The following is an 18,122-nucleotide window of genomic DNA, read 5'->3' as shown; positions in this document are numbered from 1 at the left end:
TCATACACACACTGCACTCATACACACACGCTGCACTCATACACACACGCTGCACTCATACACACACGCTGCACTCATACACACACGCTGCACTCATACACACACGCTGCACTCATACACACACACGCTGCACTCATACACACACACGCTGCACTCATACGCACACACTGCATTCATTATACACACACTGTAAATAAATATTCAATTAATATATTTTTTTTAGGATCTAATTTTATTTAGAAATTTACCAGTAGCTGCTGCATTTCCCACCCTAGTCTTATACTCGAGTCAATAAGTTTTCCCAGTTTTTTGGGGAAAAATTAGGGGCCTCGGCTTATATTCGGGTCGGCTTATACTCGAGTATATACGGTAAGCAAATACGAAGCCTCCTGTCATGTTATAAAATTAGGCCTGGCACATCATAGTGACGCAGCAGTAGGTGTGGAGTGATATTCCAGCACCTGTTATCAATGCTGCTCATCACAAGAAGTGTGAGAGTAGATGCACATCTCTCCTTATTCCCCCCACCATTAAATGTCAGGGGACACTGTAATTATTGCCTCCTCTCCTTCCCCAGGTACTGGTCCGCAGGTTTGCTGTACGGCTTAGAAGAGAGTGGTTTGATACAAATGTGTGTGAATTTGTGTATATGTATCTATTTATGTATGTCACTGTGTGTAATTGTGTGTCTATGTATGTACGTGGGATTGTGTATCTATGTTGTGACTGTGTATGTGAAATTGTGTGTCTTTGTGTTTATATATCTGTGTATATCTATATGTGTGAGACACTGTGTTACCAGATGATTGGCTAGTTTTATATGTACATATTTGAATCAGTAAGGTATATGAGAAAAAGGTGAACGGACTATATCACTTTTGTTTCTGTTTGTGCAACCTTAGCCACACCTCCCCAGGCTGGTGTAATGTAATTTACATGTAATTTACTTTAACAGTTTTTATCTCTTGCTCTGTGCATTGAACTTTAATCACACACAGGAGGGTCTAGCAGGCTATTAATAAGAGCAGGAGATAAGACATTTTAAGTTAAACAGAATTTGCAATAAAGGAAGTGTAAACATTAGATGACTCTTTACAGGAAGTGTTTAAGAAGGCTATGCAAGTTACATGCAGGGAGGTGTGACCAGGGCTGTATAAACAAAGGGATTTAACTCCTATATGGCAGAGAATGGAGTAGGGAGGCTGGAGGGGCATGATCTATACACCTAAACTTCTAAATTAAGCTTGTTATTTTGATGACTGTAGTGTCCCTTTAAATTACCGGATTGGGAAAGGTTTGAGGTTTAGTCCTTGTAAGTTATATATAACACCATAAAGCCTCAGCCGCTAACCAAATGGTCACTTAATACATCAAGGCAGCTATTTTTTTTTCTACCCTGTAGTTTTTTCATTTCTTCCTCTTTACCTCTCAAGTGACTTCCTGCTACTACCCCTCTGTCAATTGATGTTTTTCCTTTTCCATGATAATGCCATGGCTATTACTGTGTTACATCTAAGTGCGAACACATTGAAATGAATATACTGAGCTAACTAACTGTGATTTTATCCTTTCACTAATGTCTGAAAAATGTAATAAAAAGTTTATTTGGGAAATAAAAAAAAAAAAAAACACTAAGATGAACTAAAAACTAAAATGTACTGCTGTTTAAAATTGTTCAAAACTTCTTAAAATCATATATTTCAAGTTACAAAAAAAGGCCATTAAATGTTTCCTAGGTTTCTTTATGTATGCTGCCATGGCATTGTGAAGCTGGTAGCTCTCCAGCTGTTTTGTAAGTAGATTTCATGTGGGCTGCCGGCTGACAAAGCATCGTGGAAGATATATTTACAGAACAGCTGGAAGGCTACCTTTATTCCACCTCTGCATCGTAAACATTTATAGCCAGTATGTGAGCATTATATAAATATCTTCAGGTCCTAGCACAGGTAATCATCATAAGGTGCACATTCAGAACCTGTAAATGACTGCATAGCAAATATTTGTAGGGAAAATAAGTTGACAATCAATTATTTTTGTATAGGTTGAATTCTGTATATATGTGAAGTCCTAATACCACAACAAGTACCTTGACCTCCTCCGTCCTTACATTACTCCAGGCTTAAATACATGTGTTTTATAAAGTTTTTTTTTTTTTTTTAAAGTAACACTATCTTGTAAAGAGCATCTAAGGGGGGCAGAGGGGATAGCACAGCTGATAGATCAATATTTAGAAGTTGTTCCATGAATTACTCTTTACACATAACCCCAACTACACAAGTAAACTATAAAAACATTCTCTGGAATAACCCAATTCAAGATAATCATCCTAAAACAAAAGTGACGCTTATTTGAACTGTTAGGTGTTGGGAAAGTGTTATAGCTCAGCTGGTTATACCAAGGAAACCACTAGATATACATTTGGTGCTAGCAGAATTGCCAGAAAATGTATAATGAAAAGGTCAGTCTATGTACCTAAACCACTTTGCATTAATACAAAGTGCTGGGTGCATAAAGCACCCTAACCCCACTATTATATCTGATATAGTGACTGATAGCAGCAGTAATCTGTAAAAAAAAAAACACAACTGAGACTTCAAACAAAAAAAAAAAAGACGGCTATACATGATTCCAAAGGAAGGTAGGGTTTATTGGGAAAAAGCACACCTCAAAATACCATATGTGGCTATTTAATCCTTAATCATGATGATTAGATATGATTAAAGCCGAGGTGGACTTTTCTACCATGAACTTCACACTTCCCTTGGCATCAAGAGACTTTATTTTGTTTGATATACTGTTTTGGTATTGCTGTCTTCTGAGACGAAGCACCAGTTGCTTGGAGGGGAACCTTTGGAGTTTTGGTATTGCTGTTTTCAGAGATGGAGCACCAGTTGCTTGGAGGGGGTCCTTTGGAGTTTTGGTATTGCTGTTTTCAGAGATGGAGCACCAGTTGCTTGGAGGGGGTCCTTTGGAGTTTTGGTATTGCTGTTTTCGGAGACGGAGCACCGGTTGCTTGGAGGGGATCCTGTGGAGTTTTGGTATTGCTGTTTTCTGAGATGGAGCGCCAGTTGCTTGGAGGGGATCCTTTGGAGTTTCACTGTGTGCACTGTTTTTCTTTGCGTTCGCACTCTAGGCCTGTCAGTCAGGCTGCATTATCTTATATCTGGGTTATCCTATATCAATTTTGTCCTTATTGTGCGTCCAGCATGTGCATGACTCACACACAGACAAGACGACTCTTTCTCCTCCTTGGAGAGAGTCGGGCAGAGGACTGTATGCTCAGTCTACTGCTCTCCTTAGCAGACCAAAATAGCACTTATTCTCCCTTCAAGATGGTCTCATCCATATAGATAGCAGCTGCTTGTGCACTTGTCCCGCTTCCAAATTTCACAAGATTTACACCCATGTATAAACTGCACATAGATTGCTGTGCACTTTGTAAACTTTACTTGTAGTTTATAACTGTCAGGATTACTAGTTGATCCAGCACGTAGAATTGTGTCACACAGATGACTAATAGGTAACGTATGACCAGGCCTTAGAATGGCCGGACTTAACGTACCAAAGAGTAGTCAGGATACTTGCCGAGGTCAGGGGATACAGAAAGAGACACAACGATAAGGGAAAGCCAGAAGTCAGGAATACCAGAATACAAGGAAGTCAAAATCAAAGCCAAAGTCAAAAACCAGAAGAAACTTGAATCAGGAATGCACTCTCGGACAACCACTAGGGAAACCACGACAGGGCACTGAGCAGGATGAGAACTGGGCCTAAATACCCCTCCTCTGGATCTGATAGCCTGTAATCGGCCTTTGACCCCAAAGGCAGTTACCAGGTTCCCATTTACATAATTGCTGCTCAGCACAAACCCTCCTGTGGATTTGATCGCTGCTCGGCACAACTTTTCCTGTCAGGACAGTAATGTTGCTCGGCACAACTTTTCATGTCAGAACAGTAAATGTCATTAATCAACTTTTTATATGCGGATTAATACGTGACAATAACAATGTGCTAATGACCGAGGGGTATATACTAATATTGACCATATTGAAAGTACATTTTACCTATCCATTATAAAATGTAAATGATGATGTACCAACTAATGATTAAAATGACTAATGCTGCGTAATGAATAGTAACAAATATTTCATTCTTTCCAGACCTTCAATTTCAGATCTCCTCAGAGTGGGTGCCTTCAAAAGAGAAAATGCCACCCAAACAGATGTGACTGAAGTATTAGAGCTGAAGGAGTTGACAAATGTAATACAAAATGTAGTAAAGGTGAGGTTTCCATTTGCTGTCCATAATTTATACTAAACAAAAACACACATACATACAGTACAATCCAGCATGTATTTAGACATTCTGTAGGATCAGAGTTCTATGTGATTCTACACAAAAAAAGTGCTCAACCAGTTCCCGTAAAAAAATGTTTATCGAAAATATAGCTTAAATAATGGCAATGCCCCTTAGGGAGGCGGTAAGAAATAAAAAAAACTTAAATAATTTTGTGTGACTGATTGCGTAGTTTTTCGGGTTCTATGTGGTAGAGTTGGCTATACGGGTGTGAGCAGCAGACAGTAGAAGGTCATGTGCAGAGCAGAGAGACCGAGAAGGGGCATACCGGCGGATCAGTAAAGAAATATAGGAGGGGCTACAATTGGTCAGTGCTTTATAGATGTGGATTAGTGCCTTGAATTGACTCCTATAGGATACAGGAAGCCAATGTAAGGACTGACAGAGGGGAGAGGTGTGAGAGGAGCAACAGGAGAGGAAAATCAGTCCAGCTGCAGCATTCATTACAGACTGTAGCGGGGCAATACGGATATACTTGTGGGAAGACCTATTAGGAGTCAGTTACAATAATCCATGTGGGAAATTACTAGAGCATGGACAAGCTCCTTAGTAGCATCTTGCGTAAGAAAGGGGCGGATGTAGGTTATGTTTTTTTTTATTATTTTTTTATATTCTTTATTTTTGTAGTTACAAGCATGCTTATATCACCACAACAGCAGATACAAGCCAATGGAATAACAAAGAATAAACAGTTTCATGGCAATCATTGACAGCACAAATTTTTAAAAGGAATCAGGCTAGGCATAAATGTCTATACCATTAGTTTCAATCAGGCTTCTAGCTACGAAAGGTAGGATAGACATTTTGGTTAACATCAGGAACTTATAAAGATTAACATACCATATACAAGCGTAGGTAATATGCTAGAGATCCAATGCAACATTTTCATACTATCCAGTGATTCGCTATATTGTAGGTTACATTAAATTGCGTTTGTCTCGATTTGAGTCCTGCATAGCAGGTTGAGTGTTAACGTGCCTAACAAACGTGTCTAGAGATAGGGGAAATGTTGCACTCGTTAGATAATTTCAACAGGGAATACCACTGGAATGCTTCTCGGTAATGGCACATACCACTGCTAGCCTTAATATTCTGTCAAGTCATGAAAGAAAAGGAGAAACAAGGAAAAAAAAGGCAAAACAAGAAAAACCTCTTGTATATGGTACACAGCTTAGTAGAAAAGGTCCCGGTGGAGCTGGCAAGTCATGAGGGAAACCTCTGAGGGGAGCAACTGGAGGGCAGTCACCAACCCATGCAACAGATTAGCCGATACCCAGTGCAGGAATAAGCATGCTGTGTTTGTTAGGAATGTGAGTTGCAGTAATAAAAACTCAGTAGTTGACTGCTCTGGTTGTTAGGCAGGGAATGTGTCCAGGCATCAGTCCCAGAGTAAAGGTAATGGCATGTAAGGGGCATATAAGAAAGCAAGGTCATATCGGTAGTTCACCATGATAAACCGGGTCTGCAATGCCATCTGAGCCTGTACCGAAAGACAGTCCGGGGCCTCTCACCCATTCATCCAATGCCCAGTCTGTGGGAAAGTCGTTGGTCGCTCTGCCGTGGGTCTCTCTTGACTGTCAGCACTCCAGGGGTTAAAATCCTCACGGTGTTCCCTTTCGCCGTCTTATGTGTCTGCAGCCGGTGTTGAGCCTCGTGCATGCGGGTGCTGTTCAGCTGTGGCGTCCCCGATCTGGGCTGTAGCAAGGAGCCATCTTTGGCTAGGTATGTGACCCGCTGTGTACCTCTGCTTCTCAGGTCAGTCTTAGTGGAGCTGGCGGTGCGGTGGGTGATGTCTGCAGGCTTTTGTTTTGGTTGCGGTGCCTCGTTCGTTGTGGGCCGCGGTGACCCTGTCGGGTGGAGGAGGGTCCGCACGAGCCTCCCATGGGGGTCCCCGGTGCCGGTGCTTGGTCACCGTTTGTGCTCTTTGGGCGGTTAATGCCCTTTCGTTGCTTCGGCCGCTGAGTCACATTGCCCTGCGCTTGCTCTAGCGGTGGTGGCGCTTTGCTCGGGTGCTTTGCTTGCTTGTGAGGTGGTGTGCGGCGGCGTGCTGCCGTTGTGGCTGATATCAGTACTGGGTGTGAGCTTCTTACCCGCAGTCGCTCCCAGAATCTCAGGCACACTGCATTGAATTTGTCCTTGAAGGCTGCTGCCCATTCTTCAGTGGTCTGCTGCTTCAGGTCAGTGGTCCCGCTGTCGGCCTTCTTAGCTAGGCCTCGTGGGGCCGTCCGTACGGCTTCGTGTTGAGTAGTGTGCCAGAGGTGGGTGCTCTCTGTGCGTTGGTGGACCGGGATGACAGGAGCCTCTTTCGTGGCAGGGGGAGAGCGGCCGTCTCTCCCGCTCCAGCCTTCGAGTAGGCCTCAGTTGCTTTTCCGGCAAATATTGCTTGTTCCGTTGCTTGATGGGTATCTTTGTACTCCGCTTATTGTGCCCTTTCGATTGCTGGCCCTGTTGGCCCGGTTGGTCGCCGGTTGGGTCGTGTAAAAGGGCTTTCCGTGCGGGCTAGTACAGGAGCCCTTGAGGTTGCGACCACTCGGCTCTGCAGTCAGCGTGGGTTATGTTTTTAAGGTGGAACCTACAGGATTTGGTAACAGACTGGGTGTGAGGCTCAAATGTGAGGCCAGAATCAAGTATAACGCCAAGACCGCGCGCTTGCAAGGATAGACTGATGTGGGTACCACTCATTTGAAGGGAGAGCGAAAGAGGGGGATCAGTATTAGGAGGATGAAAGACAAGGAGTTCAGTTTTAGAGAGATTGAGTTTCAAAAAGTGGGAGGACATCCAATCAGAGATGGAAGAAAGGCAAGCAGTGACACGTTGCAGGATGGCAGGGGACAGGTCCAGGGAGGAGAGGTATATCTGAGTGTCATCAGCATACAGGTGGTATTGGAATCCAAATGAGGTAATAAGTTTGCCAAGAGAGGCAGTATAAAAAGAAAATAGAAGGGGACCAAGTATAGAGCCTTGGGGACTCCAACAGAAACAGGATGAGGGGAGGAGGTATCATTAGAGAAGGAGAAACTGAATGAGCTTTGGGAGAGATAGGAGGAAAACCAAGAGAGCACAGTGTCACAGAGATCGAGTGATTGAAGAGTTTGGAGAAGGAGAACATGGTCAAAGGCAGCAGAGAGGTCAAGAAGAATTAGTATAGAGTAGTTCCCTTTAAATTTAGCTGTGATTAAGCCGTTAATTACTTTAATAAGAGCAGTCTCAGTAGAGTGGAGGGGGTGGAAGCCAGACTGAAGAGGGTCAAGGAGAAAGTTGGAATTGAGGAAGCAAGTCAGATGGGTAAAGACAATCTTTCCAGAAGCTTTGAGGAAAAAGGGAGCAGGGATATGGGACGATAGTTAGAAGGGGGGGACGGGTCATGAGATGTTTTTTTTTCTTTTTTTAAGATGGGTACTACAGTAGCTTGTTTAAGGGCAGCAGGGACAACACCAGAAGAGAGAGTGCAGTTGAAGATGTGTGTTAAGGAAGGCACAAGACAAGAGTAGAGAGATCTTATAAGGTGAGACGGGACATGATTAAGCGGGCAAGTGGTGGGTCGAGGGGAAAGAAGAAGCGCAGCCACCTCTTGTTCAGTAGTCTGGGAGAAAGTCTGAAGGGTAGGAAAGGCATGACCTAGATGTGGTTGAGAAAGAGAGGGGTAAGGTGGGGAGAATTATTTCCTTAGCTGTTCAATCTTGTCGGTAAAGTAGCATGCAAAGCTATAGGCTGTAAGGTTAGTTTGGGGGGTGGCCACAGCAGGGCAAAGAAGGGAGTTACAGGTATTAAAAAGACGCCTGGGGATTGCGGGAGCATGAGCTAATGAGGGAGGAAAGGTATTATACCTGTTATATAACTTCATCTCCCATGATGCCTTGCAAATGTACATCTGAATGAACTTCATGGGAGTTGTAGTCCTGAAAGAGCTAGGATTCTACAATTTTCCATCTTTACCCTACACTTTTATCATTGACCGCCTTTTCCTTTTTCAGGAGAGGGTGATCCTTAGGCAAAGGTTATGCAAATCGCAGAAGAAAATCATGAAGACCACTGCATTATGCTGTGGGAGTTCATTTTTGCTAAATCATATTAGCAGAAACAGTATTGTATAATTTTCCGAGACAGTATTAAGAGCAGCAATGCAATTCAATATAGAAGAGAACGTTTCTTGAGAGAGGCTAAGTCTCATTTAAAAATGAATTAAACATGTACAAATGGGAATAACTCTTTTAATTTGCTGGAGATTTAGCTGCCTGACTTGGTAGATGAAACCAATAACTCAGTGTAAAGACTCCTTAGAGTAGAACATTACATGTACAATAAAACAATAACACCGTCTGTTTACAGTCAATTCAATGTTTATATAACCAGCTCCAAAAGCTAAGGTAAGTGGCCACAAGACACATATAATATTCTCTGAGCAGCCATTTTACTTTTCATTTAAAGTCGATGGATGATCTGAAGAAAGATGTGATTCTTCAGAAGAGCATTCTGCGAGCCGAACATGAGCAGAAGATACAGGCGCAGGCAGTGGAACTTTATGGTAGGATGAACGATGCTGTGCGAGACCTTGAAGCTGTTCACAAAAAGGTAGAAAATCTACTTGGTATTTTTATGTTCCTGTAAATTGAATTTTAATTTTTTGTATGTTTTAATTAAATGTAATTAATTAAGACAAAGAGTAGTGAGGTGCTGCAAGAGTCTTTTCACTAAGTAATGGGCTTTACAATATGTTTATAGCAAAAATTCTCCACCAAATTTATCCCACCACACATCAATAGAATTAATCCAGTATGTGGTGTTTCTGGAAGTGATTCAGCGTGTTTTAGATCTCCTCCAAGAGATTAACACAATACAGATAGATAAAAGAAAAGAATAAGTACGTAATGGTAGTGGGTTAGTGATAAAATATGATTATTTAGTGTCCACAACCTTCTACCCACATCGCATATTAGTCTAACTTCGACCAGTACCATCTGCTACCACCTTAGGCGTCCTTAAATTACCTTTATAATTCCTTGCTAACCTTTATACATCACCTACCCTTAAAAGTCTCTTAAAAGTTAACTTCTGCCTGTGCCCAACCTTGTCTCTACTCTATCACCACCACTTGCACTTCCTGTCTCTCCAAACAGTAATTGATAGGCCTATTAGCATTTCCCTAATGTTTATTGCACATGGGGTGGTACTAACCCTGCACAGTGCTTGTACCTGAATAAATCAAGATGCCGTAATGTGGCATTACATCTCTGTAGCTTTAAAATTACAACATAAACTAGGCTGCCTAAGCACAAATTTAAAAAATATCATTTTTGCCCAATTGATGTAATTGCCTCCTTTTGCCGATTTTCATTTTAACAAACATCCAGACTTAAAGTTACAGTTTGGGCTTAATGGGGACCAATATATAAAGCACAAGGGAGCAAACTTCAGGTGTATATGTGTCATAAATTAGAAATGTTTTGAATATTTCACTAGCACAGGTATAGATCAGTTTGGGGACCTTGTCCATTCATTTCCTACCTTAGACTAACTTCAGAATGTATCATTGACATTATTAGATATTGATATATTGACAAATCTGGTAACATCTGATCTCATTGCAGAAAGTATCTAACCTGAGAAGAAGCTTCCAGATGCAGCTAATTAACGCTCTTGCTGTCATAAAGGCAAAGTATGAGGTAAGTTCACACCAAACTGCTTCTATCTGACTTCTAAGAAAACACTATGATCTGATTACCTAATGGGAAAATGTGTTTCTAATCAGCATCATGCAGAAAGAACTGAAAGTTTCATACTGGTTTTATGTTTTTTTTACATTCAGGCTGAACAAATCTGGTATATTTTGTTGTTTCGCACGTAGAGGTATATGAAGATTGGTGTGAAGACATGTGGAGGGAAATCAAGTTATTAATCAGAACCATGATTGATTTAACTAATTTCCCTCCATAAGAAGAAAAACAACATGTGAAGTTTTACGAGTGAAAAGGCAATTTTTGTAACCAATTAACTAGTACCTCTGAAAAGTTGTATAGAAACACTTCAAAAAGTTAGAGCCAGCACTAATATTGTCAATTCCGCATCCTCATGGTGCTTGAAATCTGTCAAGTCTTGATTTTAAAATATCATTGTTATTCATTGTTGCAAATTCGAAGTGAATGTCAAATTTAGAGCCAAGCTGGGAAAATTCTCTACGTCAGCTGTGCTTCCATTTTGGCTTCCTTTGCTGTTAATTTGAATTCCTGACATTTCTTGCCTTCATCAATAACCCTGATTGTATTTGAATTTTCTTGTATTACCATATCTGCTCTTAAGAGCTAAAGATTTTTGTTGCAGAATAAACACGGTCAGAATATTGTCCCACAATATAAATGTGTGTCAGTATTTTTGGGAAGTAGCCAAACCACCAGCATTTTTAAATACGGTAGCTATCTAGACATGCAATCAATATGGCCTGTCTACTGCTATTATTTAGGAAAATAAAATAATAGTTTTCTTTGATACCAGTGTTCATGATAAATGATTTTGGCATTTTTTTTCCCGTTTGCAGTAAGGATTTTAGTAATTCTTTTGATATTTAAGCTGCAAAGCAAGAAGAATTGCCTTTCTGATTGTTGACGACAAGGATAAAGTTCCAACCAGCATGCACCTCGCGCACACAAAGCCCACCACCACTCCTTTATTATGCCTGCTAATGCTTTGTGCCTCCTTTCTCGAAAGCTACATTGACCGTGCAGAAAACAAAACTCTACACAATTTCAGCAGCTATGAAATGTCTTGCTGTGTTTTCTCATAATTTGTCCCTCATTTCTGCCCAGTGGGACGCAACACATATTTAACTGTTTGAGGAGGTTGACAGCAGCACAGCATTGCTCAACCCATTCCAGTGCGACTTAAATACTATAACTGTAAAAACAACAACACATACAAACCTCCAGCTAGGTTTCCATGATCTACCAGTATAATGTATAAAAAAGGTAAAGCCCAGGTGCAGCCGTTTTTGTATGTTTTAATCATCGTAGGTGGAATTGTTAGGGGATATATTCATATATCCCCTATATAATATATTTATTTGTTTTCCTGATTTTGGAGCATCATGATGACCTGGGTTTGTAGGACTTTCTTGCAGCATGATAAGATAACATATAGGTTTAGCAGACCCTCAACCAAGAAGTGGTTGACAACATACATAAACGAAAAATGCCAGCTGTTGTTTCATGTTATTGCAAACTTGTCTGTCCTCAGGTACATTTGCACCAGTTTCCAAACTCTCTCATAAAGCACAAAATGTTAGCAAAGAGCTTTATGAAGTGAGTTTCTACGGGCACGCAGCTGCTCACAATCCTACGCCCAGCAAGAATATAATGCTTTTATTTAGTGGGCTGACTCTGGGTTTGACAGTCACTGCAGGAACCTACCTGATAATGCATACCAGTAATTTTGATACTATTCACTATGGAGATTTTTGTCACTATAAGTTCTAGTGTGTGTATTAATGTGTGTATGCATATTAATAGGAACTGTACCTTGCAAATGCGAAAACATTCACAGTCCTTACCAACATTAGCATTCCAGTTGTTTACAGCATACTAATTTGTTTGAACAAACTAATACTTAGTCTTTATTCAAGCTGGTCAACCTTTTCATACATTGTTAAACCCAAAAGCACTTTCTTATGGTATTTTTGCATACCATCTTATTTCTTTCTAACTACCCTTAGGCCAGCTTTTTTAGTTTTTGGTATAAAAGAATTAAAATTTTGTGTATATGAACAAGTTAAGTATGCAATCATATCGCAAACCCTTGCACACATGATTTATTTATTTTTTTAATACCCAAATATTGATATCAAGAATTAAGCATCATTTAAAATTTTCATGGTCGGTCGGCACTGAAAATTCTGAAATTCAGCTTCATAGACACCTTTTTTTTAATAGATAATGATAATATATAGATAATGCACTAAACTATTTGAAAACCGATACCTTATCAAGTTCCCACTGCTGCTGCAGCATTGAGTCTAACCAGGGCATGAATATGATGCCATTCTGGTCTGTAAGGTTTAATTAATGTTATAAACTTCTGTCTCGCAGACGTTTATAGGAAATGTAATTCAACCTCCAGCTGCAGTTCCACTTATCAGATGAGAAGAGTGAGACTACTGAATAAACAGATAGCAAGCAGTGTGAGCGTTACTTCAGTTAGATTCACATCCCTACTGACAGTTATTATTATTATTATTTATATAGCGCTAACCCATTCCGCAGCGCTGTATTTATGTGAATGGGGCTGTAGTTTGAATACCCCTAAGCCACTTACCACGTTTTGAGTACATCCACAGTTCAGACCTTCTTAAAGTGCTGGATAGAGACCTGCACTGAGCACCCAAGCCGTGGGTGCAAACAGTGCAAATGTTGTACTGTCAAAGGCTGGATGCATAGATTTTGCAAATCACTGCAGTTACACGCAGCTATGTGAAAGAGACAGGACAAGGGACATCCTTGCCACATAACTGTCAGGGTACCTGTAGTCTCTACCTCTGATAAGAGGAGAGACTTAGACGTTTTCCCGTTCAGAAGGGCTGTTTTCTCCGTTCCTCGCGGTTCCTCCGGTCGGTTACACGCCGGCCGCGAGGGATCCACGCCCTTTTATGACGTGACGCCCAGTAGCCGACGTCATGAAGCCAAGCCTGCTCGACCTGTCACTCAAACCCTGAACACGAACCAGGACTCGTCGGGGGTGTGATTACCTCCTAGAACCGGGGTATTTAATAGAGCTTCCCGCATTTGCTCATTGCCCTGTCGTGGTTCTAGCCAGTCTAGTCACTCAGTGCTCTTGTATGTCTATTGTCTCTTTGGTTCTGACCCGGCTTGTTTGTATTACTCTGCTTGTCTCTGTTATCCTTTGACCCGGCTTGTCTCTCGCTCACCTGTCTTCTCGTTCCCTCGACCTCGGCTTGTCTCTGACCATTCTCTACTTACTCCTTACGATAAGTCCGGCCATTCGAAGGTCCGGTATACGTACCTACTACGCTTTGTACTCTGCGTGTTGGATCCCTGTCCCGATCCTGACATTACGACAGGGCCAATGGATCCTGCAGGTACAAGTAGTCAGCTTGGTCCTTCCGATCCTAGGTTTGACGCCATGGAACATAGAATGGATCAGATGGCCTTAGCGCTACAGGCGTTATTATCTCGTCCTAATAATCCACCAGAAGAGATGCGTAATAATTCTATCTCTCCTGTAAGTTCAGGTTTAGAGGTAGCCACTGTAGGTGCCTCCTCCCGTATTACCCCACCTGTACGTTATGGTGGTTCTCCTGAGAAGTGTCGAGGTTTTTTAAACCAAATCAGTATCCACTTCGAATTACAACCCCGTTCCTATCCTACAGATAGGGCGAAGGTCGGATTTATTATCACCTTACTCATTGAGAAGGCTCTGAGATGGGCCAATCCGTTGTGGGAAAACGATAACCCGTTAGTATATAATTATAATGCCTTTGTAGCTGCTTTTAGAAGAACTTTTGACCCTCCTGGTAGAAAGGTCAATGCAGCCAGATTACTGTTGCGCCTTAGACAAGATAACCGAACACTTGTGGATTATGCACTAGAGTTCAGGTCCTTGGCGGCAGAAGTTAAGTGGAATGAACAGGCTTATATAGACGTATTTTTAAACGGATTATCAGATGTAATACTTGATGAGGTGGCTACTAGAGAGCTTCCTGAGAGTTTGGAGGATTTAATCTCTTTTATCTCTCGCATTGATGAACGCTTAAGAGAGAGGCAGAACACTCGAGATAGAACCCGTAGACCTTCCTTTAAACTAGCTCCCTCATTTCAAAGTCCGGAGACCAAAACCTTACCTTTTCCAGAACCTATGCAGATAGGCAATACTCATCTCTCAGAAGAGGAGAGACAGTATAGAAGAAGGGAGGGGCTGTGTATGTACTGTGGAGTCAGAGGTCACTTACGCCTAAATTGTCCTAATCGATCGGGAAACGCTCGCACCTAAGTTTCTCTAGAGGACAGGCCTTGGGTGTTTCTATTTTGTCCTCTACTCATAATTATAAAGATCATAGGCTTCTGCTACCCGTTTCCTTAACTTGGGAGAGGGGAGTAGTAGAGACTGTGGCATTGATAGATTCCGGAGCTGCTGAGAGCTTTATCGACCAAGTTTTTGTCACTAAACACACTATTCCATCTCAGTTAAGGGAGACGCCCTTGGCCGTTGAGGCCATAGATGGTAGACCTTTAGTTGAGCCTGTGATTTTTCATGAAACCATACCCGTTAACTTAACTGTTGGTATTTTACACGAGGAAGACATATCTCTGTTACTCATTTCATCCCCTTCTGTTCCCATAGTCCTGGGGTATTCTTGGTTAAAGAGACATAACCCTATTATTGATTGGGAATTAGGGGAGATAATCTCATGGGGTCAGAATTGTCAGGAGAAGTGTTTACAGAAAGTCTCACCGCTTTGCATAGTTAATACTTCCACTCAGTCTACCGACTCTACAGAAGTACAAATACCGCCACTGTACCTGGACTTAAAGGCGGTATTTGACAAAAAGAAGGCCGATACTTTACCTCCACACAGGACCTTTGATTGTAAGATTAATCTACTCCCTGGTACTATGCCTCCCAGGGGCAATGTATACCCTTTGTCTACTAAAGAGAACGTAGTCCTAGAGGAGTATATTCGTGAAAATCTAGACAAAGGATTCATTAGGAGATCCTCCTCCCCTGCCGGGGCTGGGTTTTTTTTTGTTAAAAAGAAGGATGGTACGCTGAGACCTTGCATTGACTACCGAGGTTTGAACAAGATAACCGTTAGAAATGCCTACCCGATTCCTTTGATTACCGAGCTTTTTGATCGTTTAAAGGGTTCCAAGATTTTCACCAAGTTAGATCTCAGAGGGGCATATAACTTGGTGAGGATTCAGCAGGGCCACGAGTGGATGACGGCGTTCAACACTCGATATGGGCACTACAAGTATACCGTAATGCCTTTTGGTCTCTGCAATGCGCCGGCAGTATTTCAGGACTTGATCAATGAAGTTCTTAGGGAATTTCAACATGACTGTGTTATTGTATACCTGGATGATATACTTATACATTCTAGGGACATTGAGACTCACCACAGACAAGTCAGAAGGGTTTTGCGCAAACTTCTTCAACATGGCTTATACTGCAAACTGGAGAAATGTAGTTTTGATCAGTCTCAGACAAACTTTCTTGGTTATGTGATTTCTGGGGAAGGGTTTAAGATGGATCCGGATAAACTCCAGTCCATTTTAGACTGGCCCTTACCTAAGGGTCTCAAGGCCACTCAGTGGTTTATTGGATTCTCCAATTATTATAGGCGCTTCATTAAGGGTTACTGCTCCTATCACCAATATGACCAGACAGGGGGCTGACACTAAGAATTGGTCTACTGAAGCACTTCTTGCTTTCAAGACTCTCAAAGAACTTTTTGCTTCCGCACCAATTTTAGTTCACCCTGATACTACTCTGCCTTTTCCTACTCGAAGTAGACGCCTCAGAGACGGGTGTAGGCGCTATCCTGTCCCAAAGATTAGGTGTGGATAAACCATTACATCCATGTGGTTTTTTTTCCAAAAAGCTATCTGGTCCTGAGAGCAGATATGACATTGGTGACAGGGAACTACTAGCAGTTATCATGGCTTTAAAGGAGTGGAGACATTTATTGGAAGGGACCTTACATCCTGTTACTATTTTGACGGATCACAAGAACTTGTCCTATATTGGGGAGGCCAAACGATTGTCCTCCAGGCAAGCTCGTTGGTCTTTATTTCTCACCCATTTCAATTACGTACTCACTTATAGACCTGGTTCTAAGAATTCTAAAGCCGATGCTTTGTCTCGCCAACATGAACCTTCTACTGTATCTGAGCCAGTTTTATCCTCTATAGTCCCCAAGTGCAATATTATCGCCAACACAAGTCTTAAAATTCATTCTCCACTGCTTGACCAAATCATGAAGTTGCAACATCTGGCACCTAGGCAGACTCCTGTGGCAAGACACTTCGTTCCTCCTGAACTCCAACGGGAGCTCTTACAGTGTTTTCACGAGAGTAAGGTGGCGGGGCATCCTGGCATTCGCAAGACATATTCCTTAATCTCTAAAGATTTCTGGTGGCCTTCTTTACGAAAGGATATTAAGGATTTCATTGCAGTGTGTGAGATCTGTACTAAGACTAAGCAACCTCATACCCTTCCATGTGGTCTATTACAGCCCTTGGGCATTCCAGAGAGACCATGGTCCTGTTTGGCCATGGACTTTATTGTTGATTTGCCTATTTCTAAAAGACAGACTGTGATTCTCACTGTAGTCGATAGGTTTACTAAGATGGCTCATTTTGTGCCTTTACCTAAACTTCCGACTTCTCCTGAATTGGCGGAAATATTCGCTAAAGAAATTTTTCGTTTACATGGGATACCTTCCGAAATTATTTCTGATAGAAGTTCCCAATTTGTTTCACGTTTCTGGAGATCCTTCTGTTCTCAATTAGGTATCAAATTGAATTTTTCTTCTGCTTATCACCCTCAGTCTAACGGAGCTGCTGAACGTACCAATCAAAAAATTTAACAATATTTACGTTGTTTTGTTTCCGAACATCAGGACGATTGGGTCGGTTTGATTCCTTGGGCAGAGTTCGCACACAATAATCTTGTTTGTGATTCCACTCGTTCTAGTCCCTTTTTCATGAATTATGGCTTTCATCCTTCCATTCTTCCTTCGGTCTCTTCTTCCCAAGGGGTACCGTCGGTTGATGTTCATGTTGCCAATCTGAGGAAGTTGTGGGATCAGACTCGACAAATTCTCCTACATAATTCCATGTTGTTCAAGAAACACGCTGATAAACGCAGAAGGGCGGCTCCTGTTTTTGTTCCTGGTGATAGGGTATGGTTGAGTACAAAAAACATTCGTTTAAAGGTTCCTTCTATGAAATTCGCTCCTCGTTACATTGGTCCTTACAGGGTCCTGACTCGTATTAACCCGGTTGCGTATCGCCTAGTTCTTCCATCTGCCTTACGCATCCCTAATTCTTTTCATGTTTCCTTGCTGAAACCGTTAATTTGCAACAGATTTTCCTCCACTGTTTCCTCCCCTCGCTCTGTTCAGGTTGAGGGTCAGGAGGAATACGAGATCAACTCCATCATCGGTTCTCGAATTTCTCCAGGGAGGTTACAGTATCTTGTCGACTGGAAGGGATATGGTCCTGAGGAGAGGACTTGGGTACCTCAGGAGGATGTACATGCTCCTCGCCTCCGCAGGGCTTTTCACTCCCGCTTTCCATCTCGTCCCGGTTGCTTCCGCCCGGTGGGCGTTTCTGAAAGGGGGGGTACTGTCAGGGTACCTGTAGTCTCTACCTCTGATAAGAGGAGAGACTTAGACGTTTTCCCGTTCAGAAGGGCTGTTTTCTCCGTTCCTCGCGGTTCCTCCGGTCGGTTACACGCCGGCCGCGAGGGATCCACGCCCTTTTATGACGTGACGCCCAGTAGCTGACGTCATGAAGCCAAGCCTGCTCGACCTGTCACTCAAACCCTGAACACGAACCAGGACTCGTTGGGGGTGTGATTACTTCCTAGAACCGGGGTATTTAATAGAGCTTCCCGCATTTGCTCATTGCCCTGTCGTGGTTCTAGCCAGTCTAGTCACTCAGTGCTCTTGTATGTCTATTGTCTCTTTGGTTCTGACCCGGCTTGTTTGTATTACTCTGCTTGTCTCTGTTATCCTTTGACCCGGCTTGTCTCTCGCT

At 42.1% G+C, this 18,122-nt stretch overlaps 1 protein-coding gene across 1 annotated transcript in view; it reads left to right on the top strand.

Moving 5' to 3' along the window:
• C4H10orf67 (chromosome 4 C10orf67 homolog) overlaps positions 1–18,122 on the top strand; it is a 115,927-nt gene that overhangs the window by 12,079 nt on the left and 85,726 nt on the right. Inside the window, exons 2-4 of the mRNA XM_063450790.1 lie at positions 4,161–4,281; positions 8,785–8,928; positions 9,945–10,019. Of these exons, the coding sequence (XP_063306860.1) occupies positions 4,161–4,281; positions 8,785–8,928; positions 9,945–10,019 (340 nt within the window). The remainder of the gene's footprint in view (positions 1–4,160; positions 4,282–8,784; positions 8,929–9,944; positions 10,020–18,122) is intronic.

The sequence above is a fragment of the Pelobates fuscus genome, chromosome 4 (assembly GCF_036172605.1).
Source record: "Pelobates fuscus isolate aPelFus1 chromosome 4, aPelFus1.pri, whole genome shotgun sequence".
Classification (NCBI taxonomy): Eukaryota; Metazoa; Chordata; class Amphibia; order Anura; family Pelobatidae; genus Pelobates; species Pelobates fuscus.
The sequence above is the reverse complement of the archived record's forward strand: the minus strand, read 5'-3'. Positions and strand labels throughout refer to the sequence as shown.